At 36.2% G+C, this 17,038-nt stretch overlaps 3 protein-coding genes across 3 annotated transcripts; 2 read left to right on the top strand and 1 right to left on the bottom strand.

Annotated features, from left to right (window-relative positions):
* Positions 1-733: 733 nt before the first annotated feature.
* LOC136824953 (uncharacterized) lies at positions 734-2,905 on the bottom strand. Its single transcript, XM_067080938.1, has one exon. The coding sequence runs from the start codon at positions 2,903-2,905 to the stop codon at positions 734-736; it is 2,172 nt and encodes a 723-aa protein (XP_066937039.1).
* Positions 2,906-8,624: 5,719 nt separating this feature from the next.
* Positions 8,625-11,166, top strand: LOC136824952 (uncharacterized). The gene is made up of 3 exons (XM_067080937.1): positions 8,625-9,150; positions 9,437-9,805; positions 10,229-11,166. Exons 1-3 carry the CDS (start codon positions 8,625-8,627, stop codon positions 11,164-11,166), a joined length of 1,833 nt encoding a protein of 610 aa, XP_066937038.1.
* A 58-nt stretch (positions 11,167-11,224) lies between these two features.
* On the top strand, positions 11,225-12,121 carry LOC136824951 (uncharacterized). The gene has a single exon (XM_067080936.1). The coding sequence runs from the start codon at positions 11,225-11,227 to the stop codon at positions 12,119-12,121; it is 897 nt and encodes a 298-aa protein (XP_066937037.1).
* Positions 12,122-17,038: the final 4,917 nt, after the last annotated feature.

Below are 17,038 nucleotides of genomic sequence, written 5' to 3'. Positions count from 1 at the left end.
TTGCTTGATATCTTTTGACTGAATGATTATTTTTGAGAAATTTTTTCACAGTGATGATGTTCGATAATCGAGGATTCACTTCAGTGAAAATGATAGTTATAGCACCTTTCTACAAGATCTTCATTTTTTTCTTCTTCATTTTCATCTTCATTTGTAGAATTTGTTTAAACATTTTTTTATTTCAAATTGATCCACTCACTAATATCTTTCCAATGATACCAAATTTATAAAGATTGAAGAATTCCTTCAAAAGTTACAGGTAAATGAAAAAAGAGTGCACACTTATCGTGAATAGACTTTAATAGCATATATACTTTTTATAATAGAAACTTTTTTATAAAAACCAGTAAATTTTGGCTCATGTTTGGCTGTTCTTAATTTTTTTTTAGGCTTAAATGTTCTTACGATGTTTTTAGTACAGTTTTTTTTTTATATAAAAACTTAAAATGGGTTTAAAATAAGTACTTTCTAAGTAATTTCTGAAAGCTGAGGCTCAGGATTATTCTCAATTTGTTCTTAGGTTCAGCCTCGTGTTCTTATATAAAATAAGTGAGTATTTCTTTGTAAAAAATGTTGCTAAAAAAGTCTCATTTTTTATTTGGCTTTGTTACCAATTTAAATCAGTAAATCCCGTCACTGCACTCAAAGCACTACACAAAATTCTACTTCACCAGGAACAACGGCTTATATTCTTTTTATAATATTATTCTGTAGAAAATGTTGCTAAAAAGTGTCATTTTCTATTCGGCTTTGGCATCAAATAATAAAACCCAATCACTATACTCCAAGCACTACACAAAATTCCAGTCACGAGAAACAAGATGAGTCCTTTGTAAGTCTCATAAATCCAACCACCAAGTAGATTCCCAATGACATTTGCCACAGAAAAGAAAAGACTACCAATTATACTAAAGATAGTCGTTCGAATCACTTGTGGTGAGAATTCGTAAGCTATTTCTATAGTTGAAGCGAAAAACAAGGCATACCCGACTCCATGAAGCAGTTGTATGGGCAATGTTAACCAAGGGTTTTTACAGAACGCCATTAGTATAAATCGAACACCATTACCAAATAAGGAAACAACTAAACATTTGAAACTTCCAAATTTATTGATTATTGTTTTGGTAATTAGGAAGAATATGATTTCTCCGGCAATCATTGAAGTGATGTTGAAACCGAGGACTGTATCAGGAGATCCCATTGCATCTTTCATGTGTAGGAACATAAAACTGTTCATAAAACTTAGTGCGATTCCATTGATTAGAGTTGTGAGCAAGAGCACGAAGATGGATGGCTGAAGACATGTTTTGGTGGTTAATTTCAAGAGTTCGATACCCGTCAAATTACTTGTGGAGCTGTCATCGTCAGTGTTATTTATATATTTCTTATTCGACTGATTTGAGTGTTTAAGATCTGCATTGTCACAATTTTCATCATTTTTGTCCGTTATTTTCACAGATTCATGTAAATCCTTGGCTAATTTACTTGTGGATCTCTCATCGTCTTCAGTGCTATCCTTATTTGAATTCGAACTCGACAGATTTGAAATTTTAAGATCTGTACTGTTACTACCTTCATCATTTTCGTTTTTTTTGTCCGCACCATTATTATGACTACTATTGCAAGATTCATTGAACTCGTTATCTAGTTTACTTTTTGATAAGGGTTTTTTATTTGGGAAATCTGCATTGTCCTTTAAGTTTAGTTCTGAATATCCTTTTGTTTCGGAAGATTTTTTGGATTGGCCAAATATTTCTTTCTGGATATATAATTCGTTTACAAATTTGGTATCAAAACTGTCTTCTTTCTGATAACCTTTATTGTCCACAGATGGTGTTGATTCCATTGCTTTACACATTCCAGAAACTGCTTTGCATTTTTCAGTTGATTTATCCTCTTCTTCAGAGTCTTCTGGATCATCTTTTGTCTCGCTGGTAACTTTCTTGGCCATCAACGCAAGCATAACATAAAACGGTAAACCAGCAACCAAAAACGGTACAGATACAAAAATAGGTGCTGAAAATGTAGTCAATGTTTGATGTTGAAAACGATCTGCAACAAAGCCTGCAAGAACACTACCAAATGCATACCCAGCGGAGCCGAAAACCCGCTGAAATCCGAAACTGGTTTTCGGATGTTTCGAAGTTACTGTCATAACATTTACGTCTATAAAACCGGGTAACGAGAATTCGAAAAGCCCCATACAAATACTTAATATGATCATAAAGGTGAACATTCGATTGTCGCTACATTCCGATGTACAATACAACGGTTGGTTGTCCGTTTCTATGGAATGCTTGTCTAGTTTTGATTGGCTAAAGCTAGAATTACTGTTCCTCTTTACTATTGGATCAGTAGAGTTGGTTTCATAATCTCTTGATATTGATGGTAGATACAGACCGGTCAAATTATGATTGCTATGTGGTGTTCGTTGATCAAATAATGTCGAATTTCGAATCAACAATGTTGTATTTGAATCGTGAACGTTCATTGATCCATTTACAGTCGAATTCCGATCAAAATGATTCAACTTTGTTGCTATTATAGGACCTGATAACGTGGTTGCCGCATAACCAAGAGTTAGAATCACATAAACAATATGTTGCCGACCGGTAAAGTCGCTTATAAAACCCCAAAATGGTACGGAAAAAGTTGATACCACAGTTCGTACACAAATACAAAGTCCAGCAAGGAACGGATTTAGTCCCAGCGATGTTAGAAACAACATCATGTATGGCCACCACGCTCCAATGGATGAGTAATAAAATATAAAAGCCAACTTGACCGGTATTAGCTTAACATTGATATGCTTGAAAATGTTGGCTACTTTTATTTTCATTGATGAAATACGGTTTGCACTGGTTTTCTCCATTTTATTTATCTCCTTAGTATTGCAATTCTCCATAATGTTACTTAAAAAATATATCAACAGCTACATGCCTCTCAGCTCCCAGCTGGCACACAACGTTGTTTTAACGTTCAAATAACGTTATTTGGACGTTATGAATGTCAAATGGACGTTGTTTTGACGCTACATGCCTCTCGGCTGACTTAATAATGATTGTCAATTCAACTCATCAATATTTTTGCATGATTATATTTTTGAGCAAAATACCAATGGAATATTTTGATTCACTTTACCAAAACAACAGCAATGTTTTCTGCAAAAAATCTTGCTGTCTGTTGTTAAAGTTTTTCTTCTGGTTAAAGAAATTTTTATCCAATTTTCTGGTATAAAACCGGTTTGTAGTCATTTCATATTTACTCCGCAGACAGGGAACATTTTTTCGATGTTTATCTAATTTTTATAATGACATGTACGTTTGATGGATCATGAATGGATGTTAAGTTGATTATTTTTTTATCTATAATTAAATCAAGTTATTAAATTTATTAAATGTGTAATGACAATGTGCAATGTGCAATTCCACATGTGTGGTCATTTAAATATTCGATATTGAACCTCCATCATCCTGTAAAATATTGTTTATGTGTTGGGATGAAGCCACTTATTTCCCATCCAGAACGTCCGCGCGTGGTTTTCACACAAACGCCGGATTGAAAGCAAAAAATTAAGTCCTCAAAAAGACAGTATCTGCCGTCGTGATTACGGTGCGTTGTAGGCGCGTTCTGGACGGGAGATAGTAGCTTCAATTTTTCTTGCCAGGGAAAGGTTGAAGATTATACTCTAGCCCTTCGGACTTTAAACTGAACGAGCCTTAGATTCAACAGCTTCCGTTGAACGTAAGTTTGCTGTTCTTTAACGTTTTTGCCCGTTTAGTTAGGGTTGCGAGCTGACGGGGGGTGCCGCCCGACTTTCGACCTTTGGACCCTTACCGAGACTAAAAAGGAGAAAACAAAGGAAAATTTTGGGAATTTTACGACCCTTACTTAAGCGGGACAAATTTGATCAAATTTCTATCTTTCCGGGGGTAAAAAGTTGAAATTTTTTCCTATTTTTTCCGACCCTTAGTGGGACTAAAATTTGATTTTCTGATTTTTCCGACTTTGGAAATCCAAAAAAGGTACCCTTAAGGCGTACCCTCAATTTGCCTAAGTACCCCCCCCCCCCCCCGCGTTTTTGGAAGCTAAATAAAAGTTTCTTAGTGGCGGATTATTTTGCTTCAGTTATGGGCGAAGAAGTTACCTAAAATCGACAGTAAAAGTTGCTAGCATGTTTATTTTGGCAACGCATGACAAACTTTATAGATTCTGAGAAACGTTATAATACCCAAAATTGACAATATATTTCGGTGGTGATCGTAAAGATGTGTGTATTTTCTTTTGTTATATGACAGCTTCAGTAAAAACAAGATAAAACTTAATCTGAAACTGGGATGGCCTAATTTCAAAATTGGAGCTCCGAGATCAAAAGTTTCTAAAAGGTGGACACTTCTAATTAGCGGACACTAACCCCTTTCCCCGATATTGTCCGCTAATTAGAGGTTCCACTGTATTTCGCTTCACAGCAAAAGGATCATCAGAGTGATAGTAATACTGAAAATGTTGAACAATTTTCTAGAAAAATCAAAAATCAACTAGCGGAACAAATTCAAGTCTCTGGATTTTTATCTTTAATTGCAAATGCCTCTTTAAACAAAAGAACGGACCAAATATCGCTTTTGTCAACAACTCGAATGTTATTGCGAACGTGATTAATCCGTTTATCACGTATTTCTTCATCATCATCATGGTAAAATCAATTTTCGGATTAAGTTTTATCTTGTTTTTCTTTTGTTCGTGACCATTTTTGCTGAGAAAATCTTTTGCATATTTTAATTGAACAATTTCATTAATTACTAAACAACAACAAAATCTAAATGAAAAATAAACAAGTTTGACAAGCTTCTATGTTCGAAAAAATTCTTTTTGATTGTGATTAACTTTTTTTATAAGAACCAGTAAAATTTTACTAAAGCTGTTTTTATTCTTTTGGCACTTTTAGCCTTAAATCTTTCTTATCGTGTTCTTATTTATAGGACGTACTTGAGGTATTCTAGGCGTTATACCCAATTTGTACTACTTTGACACTTAAATTGCTTGAAATTGAGTACTAATTTCAGGCTCAGCATTGTTCTTAAATTGAATTTATAAAGAAGTATGCAAGTTTTTTTATAAGAACAAACTATATGAACAGAGCACAAGGCATCGATGGCCTAAATGTCAAGAACAAGTAAGTTAAGAAGTTTTTAAGATTTAACGGACTCAACCCACGCCCAAGAAATCAAACAAAATGGTGAATTTAAGAATACGACTGTCGCTAATTCGAACTGAACGAATAATCTAATTTGATTGAATTACCGAACGATTCGAATTTTAGGAAGTATATTAAAAGGATTTCTTTATGACGGAGATTGGGAATAATTTTGAGGAAAGATTCGAATATTGGAAGTTCGAATAAGCGAGAGTCTACTGTATTTTAAGAACAATTTTAGGCTTAAAACTCAAAAAGCTAAGAACAGGTATCAAAGATTTTAAATGTTCTTGTAAAAAGAAAATGAACCTTCCACCCAAACCTAAAGTAATACAACGTGTACAGTGCCGTATGAAGCATTTTCTTATTGGGGTGGCTGAAGTTTAGTGACACCGCGAGGGCCAACCATGGTTTGGCCCGAGGGGGGGAATATTGAAACTTTAAGCTCTAGATTGCTTGAAAATGCACTCAAAACAAAATGCTTTCAAAAAAAAAACAAGAAAAACTTTGCATTTTGCAAAATAACCATTTTTTAAAAAATTATTGGGGGGGCATAGCCCCCTTGCCCCCCTCCCCACAGTTGCTACGGCGCTGGTGTATTGATAAGATACATTATTTTTATTTTTTATCAATTGTTTTATCAATTAAAAACTACCATCTACATAATCAAGAACAAAAAATCAAGTCAAACTTGAATATAGAATTTTTCTGAGGCTTTAAACATAATAGCACGTAATTTCTTCATTTAATTAATGAGCTTTACTACTTAATTGAGGCACTTAATTATTATCGACCACTATTTAGATATTGCAATGTTGCATAACATTTCCTCCTGGTTTAAAAGGTCAAATTTTCATCGACCATGATATTTTAATCAACACTGCTTTAAAAGCCAAACTAACCCGTTCCATCTGTGCTCGAGGCCGGGGGGGGGGTGGGGGCTTGACCTCTAAAGTTCTGGTACAAAAAGCAATTGATACTTTCGTAATCTCGATTTCTACCCCTTCAAAAGTGCTTTAATATGTTTCTTCACGTACAATGTTATTCAATTAACTGCTCAACTATTTTGATTTTCTTTCAATCTTTCAAGAAGATCTTACTGCAAACATCCCGCCTGTCTCAGTACCCCAGTGGGACCATGGCACAGAATTGCGCTTACGTTTTGTGTCATCTTAAAAAAGAAGATGTTGCAGTGTTTTTCGCGCGTGTTCGAATCTCCGCCAATCAAATTGCGTCACGTATTCGAAAAACATTCGAATTGTATCATATGAAAACAAAAACAATTCGCGTCAGTTTGTGAGTGGATTTTTAAAAGAACAGATCAACTTTTCAAAACAAAAAACTCAGCTTTGTTTGTGATTTTATAATTCTTTTTTTTTATACAAAAGTTTGGAAAAGGTTTTTAAAAAGAGAAAGTTCTAAAATTACTTTTCATGTTGAAATTTGATTGTGAAATTTAAGGATTGGTATTGCTTTGCTTCAGTTTTCACTGTAAACATTTCCCTTCGGTTTTCGAAGAAGGATTGTATTTATATTATATTAAAACTAAATTTTCATCAATGGTAATTCATTTTTGGATATCAAGAACTCCCAAGGAGAAACAGTAAGTCTTTTTTTAGTTTGAAGATGAAAGATGCCAAAAGAAAAGTAGTAGAATTTGTCTGTGCCTCTCTCGGTAAAAGTAAGAATTGTTTCAAACTGTTTTTCTTTTTTTTTTACTCTTTTTCTATACATACAGCCAAGTCTTTAAGTTTGTGCTGCTAGTTTGAATTAAAAATTGTCCAATAATGCAATCTCTACCTTTCAATCTTCAATCTTTTTTATAATTGCAAAAATATTTTTTGGTATATACATCAGAAATTCAAAATAAAAACAATTTGTGAAAAGTAATGCCAGCGACGTCAAATCTTCAAATGCTAACTTTGAAAAATATTTCATGAAACTTCAGAGGACCAGTGCGTACTAAAATTCCCTTACAAGATATAGGTTTTTACACATCATTTTTTGGCATTTTTTATCTACTTTCTCCAGAGATAGGTGCCAAATTTGGGTCCAGGTGGCCCTTTCAATACAAGCTTTTTTGTGAGTAACGTCAGTTTTTACAGGCTGGATTTTTTTGGGGGTCTGAGGAATGACAAATCTTTTAGCCAAGCTAGCGTAAAGAAAAATCATTACAACCCATATGTAAAAACCTCACTTTTTACAGTTATTTTTTCTTATAAATAATTTTCTACTTTTTCTTTATTTTTGGCACGCGCCGTAAGCGCTCGCTTCGATGTACTTAATTTTCTTATTATTTGATTGGTAGTTATCACGTGACTTTTGTGACTTATTTTTATTGGCTAATTTTTCACTTATAACGGCCTCGTGTTTAGAAGGTCGCTCTCTTATTTCAGTATTTTATAGAAGATAAGGTGCATCATGAAATTTATTGAAGATATTGTTTGAAGTGACTATCCTGATTTTCCTGAAAGGAATTAACATAAATTTCCGTTTTTACATGGCGCAACAGCAGCTTGGTTACTGGTTGATACCGCATCCGATTTAAAGCTCATTGGCTATACGACTCTACGATTTACAAACGTATGACCGTTTTTTACTCGACATTCTGAGTTTTTTATTTTGAGAAGTTTTTTCTTGTCTCGTTTTTTCTTGTCTCGTTTTTTCTTGATATTTGATATTTTGTGATTTTCTCTGCTGAGATTTTTCTGTAATTCTTGAGACCATTACTCCAAGATTTTATCTTTGCTTCTTGAGACTTTTTTGCTCCAAGATCTGTGTTTTTACTCGTTTTTCCTTTCTGCCTGGGTGGTGAAAGGGCTTTGTTTCTGTATCTCCGGTCCATAGGATTAGGCCTGTTCAAAGTATTCCTTATTCTTCCCGGTTGTTTTTTTTTCTCCTGTGGGAAGAGGAGAACATAAAGTTTGAATTGCGATTCTGAATTTTTTCTTGACGATTTTTTTTTTCGAAATTCCGTCTGAATTCGTAGTTTCATTGGACATTTTACTGACAATTTTTTTTGACAGATATTTTTTTTGTTTTGATTTTTTGCACTCAAGAAATTCTGTTTAAAGTAGATTTTTTGGCTAGAGAAGTTTGCTTATACTTTCTCGTTTTTGTCCAATTTTAAAGTTTCCTGCTTTGCTATAGTGAATCTCTCTTTCTATTTACTCTTGGCTATTGTGATTGTGTTTCGCTAGAGTTTTTCTTTCAAAAGGTGAGGGTTGGTGGAATTCTATTGTTTGAAGTTTCCCCATCGTTTTTAGATCAGCTGTTGATAGCTGTATTTGAGATTTTTTATTTAATTTGGTAATTTGATTTAGTGTTGAAATTTTCCTTTCCTTGATTGGCACGCGTCGGAAAATTTCCAAATCTTTTCTTTCTCTGATTTAATTGGCTTTTGTTTGAAGTTTCCGTCTTTTATATCACCATGACACTGGATCGAAAACTCAAGCGGAGAGAAGGCCTTAGAGCTTTCTTAAAATCCACTATGGAGAATATCGAAAAGTATCTTAAAGGTGATGACATTTCTGAGGCAAAGTTAAGATCCTTTAAGTCTATGCTAGATTCCACTTGTGCCCAACTTTCCGACATCAATGAAGAGATTCTCCCACTTTTAGACCCTGAAAAGATCAGTGACGATGTAGTTCAAAGCATGGGATTAATGCTTCCTGCAACTGAGATCGATGCTTGTCTTGACATTAAGCTTTTGGAGATAGCAAAATCGAATGGCTCTGCGTCTGTTTCTTTGCCAACTGCATCCGTTTCTTCTGGGGCAAGTGTTTCTCGACTTCCAAAGATAGAGCTCCCTACGTTTAAAGGTGATCCGCTCAAGTGGCAAGGGTTTTGGGATCAGTTCAAGATTTCCATCCACGAAAATGAGCGCAAAAACGACATTGACCGCTTTAACTTTTTGAAAAAATATTTGACTGGCGAAGCCTTGGATTCGATTAAAGGTTTGACTCTAAACTCTGATAATTACAAGGAAGCCATAGAAATATTATGCGAGAGGTATGGGAACGAGCAAGTTTTGATTTCGTCACACATGCAATCCCTCTTGAGGATACAGAAGATAAGATCAAAAGACAATATAAAGAGCCTTCGAACGCTTTACAACCACGTTGAAAGCTGTGTGCGAAATTTGAAGGCCTTGAAGCTCGAAGCTAAAGGTTATGGCAGTCTTTTGATCCCTATCTTAAAAGAAAAACTCCCTGACGAGCTAAAAAAAATTGTGATCTCTAGGAAGTTTTGGAAGTTCCATCTGGACACTAGATTTATTGCTCACTTATCTCAATGAAGAACTTAGAGCTCAGGAAAATTGCACCAATTCTGGTGGCGGAAAAGCTGAGCGAACTGACGAGAGTGATCCACTTTATAGTGCCCTTGGTCTTTTTTCTAATACTGAGAAGAACGTCTGTGTCTTTTGTAAAAAGAGTCACAGCTCTGCTAAATGTCGAAAGGTCACAAATACACAGTCACGTCGGGATATTCTAATTAGAGAAAAGAGGTGTTTTGTTTGTTTGGCTCGTGGACATCGTTCCAATGCTTGTAGAGATAAGTACTCATGTAATAGGTGTAACAAGAGGCATCACATTTCTATTTGCGATGAAGGTAAACAAAGATCTGAAGCTGATACCATTTCTAACAATCAGATCTCGATCTTGACCGATGCAAATAGTGAGCCTCAGTCTGAATCCAAAGCTCCTTGTAGTTGTAGTTGCAACTCTGTTCCTACTCCTGTTTCTCAAAATTGTGCTCAAGTTTCTTCACGTAGCGTTTTTGTTGCAGACTGCAAACTAGTGAGATCTTTGGTTCCAGTTGTCACAACAGTGTGAAAACAAGATTGTTCTTCGACACTGGAAGCCAAAGAAGCTACATTACGACAGAGTTAAAAGACCGTTTAAAATTAAAGTGCGTGAGAAAAGAGAATGTAGTGATAAGACTTTTGGAAATTTGAATAATGCGGAAAATCAAACGTTTGGAAGTTGTTCAATTCAAAGTGAAAACATCGGAAGTCTTCTAAATACGTTTTAGTTGAAGCTCTTTGTGTTCCGGACATTTGTAGCCCGATTGCAAACCAGAAGTTGGATTGTGCAAAGAAGTTGATTGAATTCTCTGATTTGGTGTTTGCAGATGTTTCCGAGGAGTTTGACTTGAGTATAGGGGTATTGGTTGGTATCGATTTTTATTTTCGCTTTTTTACTGGTAAGAGACGTGAGAGCAAGGAAGGTGTCGTGGCTTGTGAATCTTCACTTGGTTGGATTTTGAGTGGATCTGTTGTTTTCAAAGGTTTGACTGAAGTGACTTATAGTCATCAAATGAGAGTTGAGGTACAAACTGTTGATCCACTTGATGCCAAGCTCCATAAGTTTTGGCAGATAGAGGAGGCAGAGAGTGCCGAGGATAACTCAGTGATTAACCAATTTACCAAAGACATTTACCATGATGGTACTAGGTATGTCGCGAAACTGCCTTTCAAGCCTGACCACGAGAGTGTGCCTGACAACTTTTCGACCTGTGTGAAACGTCTGGAATCGCTTAATTCGCGTCTCGATCGTCTTGGTATTAATACTGACTACGAGAAAATTTTTATTGATTATGAGAAAGACGGAATTATCGAACGTGTGCCTGAGGCGCAGATTGCGAAAGAAGAGGGTACCGTTCATTACATTCCCCATAGACCAGTTATCCGTGAAGACAAGGTCACCACTAAGATAAGGCCCGTGTTTGATGCTTCTTGTTCTGTCAATGGTGTATCTTTGAATGATTGCCTTTATCCTGGTCCAAATTTACTTGCTAAGATTTTTGACATTTTACTACGTTTTAGAATGAACAAGATTGGTATTTTAGCTGATATTAAGCAAGCTTTCTTGAATATCTGCATCCATCCTGATCATAGAGACTTTTTGAGATTTCTCTGGAAAGACCCTTCGTCCTCTGATAGAGAAGTCGTTGTCTATCGTTTTTTTTGAGAGTGTTTTTGGTTTGACGTCTAGTCCTTTTTTTACTCAATGGTACGATCGTCAACACATGTCGAAGTACCTCGAGTCTGACAAAGCTTTTGTTGAACAATTTTTATCTGATTTGTATGTCGATGACATAACCACTGGTACTGATACCGTGGAAAGTGGTAAGATTTTCTGTGAAAAAGCACTTTCTAGTATGTCTGATGCAGGACTTCAGTTAAGGAAATGGACTTCCAATGACGCTGAACTGCAAGAATTTTTCTCATCTAAAGAACCACCGTTACAACCCAAGTGTATTGAAGATGATAGCTCGTTTGCTCAATCCCAATTTCAATCTCAGGATGAATGCAAAAGGGTACTTGGTGTTGAGTGGGACATTTCCAAAGATGTATTTGTCTTTAGGTTTGATTCGTTTCTGGAAAAGGGTCGAACGATAACCTTAACTAAGAGAACCATTTTGAGTCTTGCTGCTTCTATTTACGACCCTTTAGGAATTTTGACTCCTATCACTGCTAGAGTGAAGACTATTTTTCAGCTTGTTTGCAAAGTTAAGTGTGGTTGGGACGACAAGGTTCCAACAGACATAGCTTGTACTTGGTATGGTTTTTTAGACGCTTTGGAAAGTGTGAAGATTGTTGAAATTGATAGATTTGCTTTTGTTTCCTGCAACAGTGATACTTTAAGAGTTGAGTTGCATGGATTTTGTGATAGTTCTGAGATTCTTTATTGTAGTGTTATTTATTTGAGAGTGATTTCCGAGACTGGGATCAGTGTTTTCTTTTTGACTTCGAAAAGTAAGGTTGCTCCTTTGAAAAAGGTGACGATTCCTAGACTTGAACTTCTTAGTTGTGTGTTGTTGAGTGATTTGTTGAATAATGTTAGATCTGCTCTCTCCGGTCGTATTTTTCTGTTGATGCTACTCGATGTTGGTCTGATTCGAAGGTTGCCTTGTGCTGGATAAAAGGGAATAGAAAGACTTGGAAGCCTTGGGTTGAGAACCGTGTAGTGTCTGCAAGAAAGGTTGTTCAGAAGGAGGATTGGCATCACATCCCTGGAAAGGATAATCCTGCGGATATCCCTACAAGGATGGTTCCTCAGTTTAAAGACGCTTTTTGTGAGAAATGGTTTAAAGGACCGGAGATACTCTTTGACGAAGATAAGCTTTCTTCTTTTCTTTCTAACGAATCTTCTCTTCTCGACACTGATAAGTCTGACGTTCTTTCTGAAGCTCGAAATCGTTTTGTTGACTTTGATGGTCGTTCTTCTTATGATCTTTTTGAGTGCAAGGATGAAGTTTTGAGTAGCGTTTCTTTTCTTTTTACGACTGACAAATCTGACAATGACATCGGCCTGAGCAAAATCATTGATGTTGGTAGATACAGCACCTTACAAAAATTGATTAAAGTTACCGCACTTGTATACCGCTTCGTCTCCAACATCAAAGCTAAATGCAACAATGGTCATGTTATCAAAGATGTCATTTCATCTGAAGAACAAGAAGCTGCTCTTACCAACTGGATCAAGGAGGAACAACGCCTAATGAAGTCCATCCCAACATATCGAAAGCTGACGAAATCACTTGGTGTCTTCGAGAAAGAAAATTTATTACGGTCCCGTGGTCGTTTTGACAATACGATATCACCACACCAAAAAGCATCCCAATATTGATTCGCAACGCCACCAGCCCGTTCACGAAGCTTGTCATTTGGAATTCACACGAACGGACAAAGCATCAGGGGATTGATTCAACACTGGCCGACGTTCGAAGAAGATATTGGATTGTGCAAGGAAGAAAAGCCGTGAAGAACACCATCAGACAATGTGTCGTATGTATTCGTTTTCAAGGTAGAACATTGCGTTCACCTCCAACACCGGACTTACCCGATTTTAGGGTTGATTTTCACGAACGTTCATTTAATTCTGTTGGCATGGATTTGCAGGTCCCCTTTATTTTAGAAATTTTTTTAGATAAGGATAAACCAAAAAGGACAGTCTTAAATGTTACATTCTTCTCCTACGTGTGCTACTTCTCGAGCAGTCCATTTAGGTTGGTACCGGACTTGTCAAAGAATCGTTCATCCGTGCATTCAAACGTTTCGTCGCCCGAAGGGGTACGCCTTCGCTTGTTATTAGTGACAATGCAAAAACATTCCGCTCGTCTACCGTCAAAAGATTTATGACATCGCTCAACATTAAACACGTTTTTTCTTCAGCTTCTCCTTGGTGGGGAGATTTTATGAGAGACTGGTGAGATCTGTTAATCCTCACTTAAAAAGAGTTTAGGACTTTCTTTCCTTACTTATGAAGAACTTGAGACCGTGCTGATTGAAATTGAAAGCTCCATCAACACGGCCACTAACCTACGTTAACGAGGATGATACCGAAACCCATCCATCACTCAATCATCTATTTTGGAACTGACATTCATGATAATTTTTCCTTGTTTCTGCGAACACTTTCGTTCCAGTTAAACGTCTTCGTCACTTACATAAAATTTTAGAACATTTCCGTACCGTTTTTCGTCGATTTATATAAATGAACTCCGTCAATCACATATGTACAGAGAGATCAACAAACCGGATAAACGTAAGCTCGTCGTCGGAGACATAATTTTGGTCAAGACGACACACACCTTCCGAGATCAAAGGCCCATCGCTAAAGGTGAAGAACGTCAGTGGAAAAGATGCAACATCCGCGGTGCAAAGTTATCTACCGTCACCAAGAATGGAAAACGAGGATCCATTCACCGCCCACTGGCCAAATCATTCCTTTTGAAATCGTCGATAACCATCAACAGACGCCTGAGACACCTGTTCACCCACCGCTACCGACCAGCTCAAAATGGTTGAAAACTGTGAGAAAGTAGTACATAATCGGGGGAGAACCAGTACGAGAAAGGCTGCAATCGAGGGACAGAACCTGCGAAGATTACGAAATCAATATCTTTGAACCTTTTCATGAACTTTAGTTCTTTGGTCGCTGAGGATGTAAAAAACCTCACTTTTTACAGTTATTTTTCTTATAAATATATTTTTTACTTTTCTTTATTTTTGGCACGCGCCGTAAGCGCTCGCTTCGATGTACTTAATTTTCTTATTATTTGATTGGTAGTTATCACGTGACTTTTGTGACTTATTTTTATTGGCTAATTTTTCACTTATAACGGCCTCGTGTTTAGAAGGTCGCTCTCTTATTTCAGTATTTTATAGAAGATAAGGTGCATCATGAAATTTATTGAAGATATTGTTTGAAGTGACTATCCTGATTTTCCTGAAAGGAATTAACATAAATTTCCGTTTTTACACCATAGATATTTACACATCGTTGGAAAGAAAAAGAACTGAAGTTTCTTCTTAGAGGGGTGCCAAATTACAAGACAAATATTTCTTACATTAAATGCACTTAGAAAACTGTCTTTTTTTGGATATAGCTGGAAAAAGTTGTGGTTGTAAAATAACTTGAAATTTTCTTTCATAACTCATTCGTAATGTAATTTTAATATCAATCGAAAGAGGAAGAATTCAGGGTTTCAAAAATACCAAACTTAGCCCTCTGAAGTAAATTTAATAACTGTAGAATGATGATACAAAAGTGCTATGAAACATTAAAATTTTAAAAAGCTTCTCTTTTTGACGTAAAAAAGTGACGTCAAACCCCCGGATTTCAACGCATGACACAAAACGCAACGTCAATTCTGCGCCATGCTTTTCCCATTGCGATGAATTTTTTGGCAATATCTAAATGGATATAGACAATCAATTTTGTCTAGCTCAAAAAATTCAGCGTGATGGATTTGGAGCACAATAGTTTCAATTAAATTTTAAATGGGGATAAGTCGAAATAGATCTAGGCATGATTCTAATTACTTGCGTGGTGCATTTTAACCCTATTCGGACTAGGGGGGGGGGGGCTCTTTCTGTTCGGAAGTCAAACTATTGGTAATAGCTCCTGAAATAATAGAGCTTTTGCCGTGAAATTTTTGTAAATTCCTAACTTTTATTTTGCTTCAAAATAAAAACAAAATTGACACCTAAATATTTTCACACCTTGAGCATGATGACATTTCTGACAGTAAGATGTCACAAAAATTGACACTTTTCCAATACAAATTTATTTTTAATGTCAAATATATCGTTTAAACCGTAATTTATTGAATATTTAGGATAAAATAAGCATTTTAAACTCAGGCAACTTTTTTCTAAAGCCTTTGCTAGAATACAATACCTATTTATAAGAACAATGGAAAATTTCGGTTTTTGCTCACTTTGGGCATGATGAGGGACGTCATCAAAAAGATTTTTTCTCAAAAGTTACCTTACGTGACAAGGATCTTGTGTGTCAAATTTCATTCAAAAAGACCCACTAGATCAAAAGTTAAGGGGTGGTACAGGAAAAGCTCCCCCCTAGTTATGAACCGCCCCTAAAAGCCTAGTTTGAATAGGGTTAAGAAAATGTTTCGCCGAAACTCTAACAAAGATCTCCAAAGCCTCCTCTTCATGGCATTGAACCATCATCTTTTTTTTCACACCTTATTATGCAGATTTTATACCACTAATCTAAAATTTTGGGATGTCAAGCATACGATTTTCTATTCAGGAACTTTGGAGCTTGACGCCATTGCAATGGAGCATATCATGAATAGAAATTGTTTTTGAGCATACTAGAGCAATGAGAGAGAGGGTTTTTCAACTAGATTGCGTGATGCATTTTAATACTGTTTATCACCCCATGCTGACTATTCATGTAAAACCATGCGCTAACAAATCTTGTTGGTCACTTACATTTTACTAACAAATCTTCACAGATGCTTAAAGTGATTAAAGATATTCGAGTAAGACTTGATCTCAGCTGGTACACAGCATTGTTTTGACGTCCATCTAACGTCCGTAACGTCCATAACGTTGAATCAGAGTAGCATCAGAAAATAAAAAAAATAGTAGCGCGTTAAACTAGAGTTAGAAATTAGAGTTTCAACTTTGAATTTTGGCATGAGACTTATGACCTTAGGATCTCTAACCTGATAACAGATGTTCATAATTTTCTTACGCGCACGGTAAACCTCTAAAGGCACTTGAAAATTATACATCTGAGGAAAATAGTCCTCCCGCGGAAAATTCTACAACAAGAATCTTGTTGTGCGCCGGAAAAATAAAAACTAATACGGCGCCCTATTCATAAACAAGATCGCGCAACTTTGTTGTCATTCCCAGTCCTTTTAGACGAACGCGGTCCTTACGATTTCGAGATTGCATATTCGTCAGATTGTTTGTTTTCACACATCCCTTTAGAGCTTCAGCGTGGTGTGCAGAAAACATTCACAATCTGATCTCAGGTTAAGGATCTCGGAATTTAAAAGCTCAAATTTTCTCCAATAAGGTTTTGAATATAGCCTTGAAGCCATCATGCCCCTCTAAAATTAAAATATTCAATGAAAGAAAATAGAAGTGCTAAATAATAGCAATCCTCACCCGAGCTTTAAATTTTGAAAAACGTTAAAATGCACTAAAATATCAAATATATGACGTCCGTAATATCCATACAACGTTAGATTAAAGTACAAACAAACGTTGTGTTCGACTATCATAAATGTTATATTAGCAGTATTGGGCTCTTCTAGAAAAAGTTCCTACATGGGGGGTGGAGGATATATCATTTTTGAAGCTCGACCCCCCAGACAAATGCAAAATTTACCCCCCGGACATGGCTTTTTTACCCCCCGGACACAGCAAAATGACCCCCCGGACAACACATTTTACCCTATAGACTTCGGTAAATTCGTATTACCCGGACAAAGGTGTTTACCCCCCCCCCCCGTCCTAAATATCCTCCACCCCTATTACCCTCCTCCATCTTCAAATTCCAGTTTCAACCCCTGGAC

The sequence above is a fragment of the Clytia hemisphaerica genome, unplaced genomic scaffold, assembly GCF_902728285.1.
Source record: "Clytia hemisphaerica strain Z4C2 unplaced genomic scaffold, Clytia hemisphaerica genome assembly, whole genome shotgun sequence".
Classification (NCBI taxonomy): Eukaryota; Metazoa; Cnidaria; class Hydrozoa; order Leptothecata; family Clytiidae; genus Clytia; species Clytia hemisphaerica.
Note: the sequence above shows the minus strand (reverse complement) of the source record. Positions and strands in the feature narration are given on the sequence as shown.

What these genes read in the sequence shown, in the direction of transcription:
- LOC136824953 (XM_067080938.1), bottom strand. Translation starts at nt 2,905, where the DNA reads ATGGAGAATTGCAATACTAAGGAGATAAATAAAATGGAGAAAACCAGT.
- LOC136824952 (XM_067080937.1), top strand. Translation starts at nt 8,625, where the DNA reads ATGACACTGGATCGAAAACTCAAGCGGAGAGAAGGCCTTAGAGCTTTC. An exon ending in AGCCTTGGATTCGATTAAAG is followed by an intron (nt 9,151 to 9,436) that starts GTTTGACTCTAA and finishes TGTGATCTCTAG; the next exon opens with GAAGTTTTGGAAGTTCCATC. An exon ending in CATTTCTATTTGCGATGAAG is followed by an intron (nt 9,806 to 10,228) that starts GTAAACAAAGAT and finishes AATACGTTTTAG; the next exon opens with TTGAAGCTCTTTGTGTTCCG.
- LOC136824951 (XM_067080936.1), top strand. Translation starts at nt 11,225, where the DNA reads ATGTCGAAGTACCTCGAGTCTGACAAAGCTTTTGTTGAACAATTTTTA.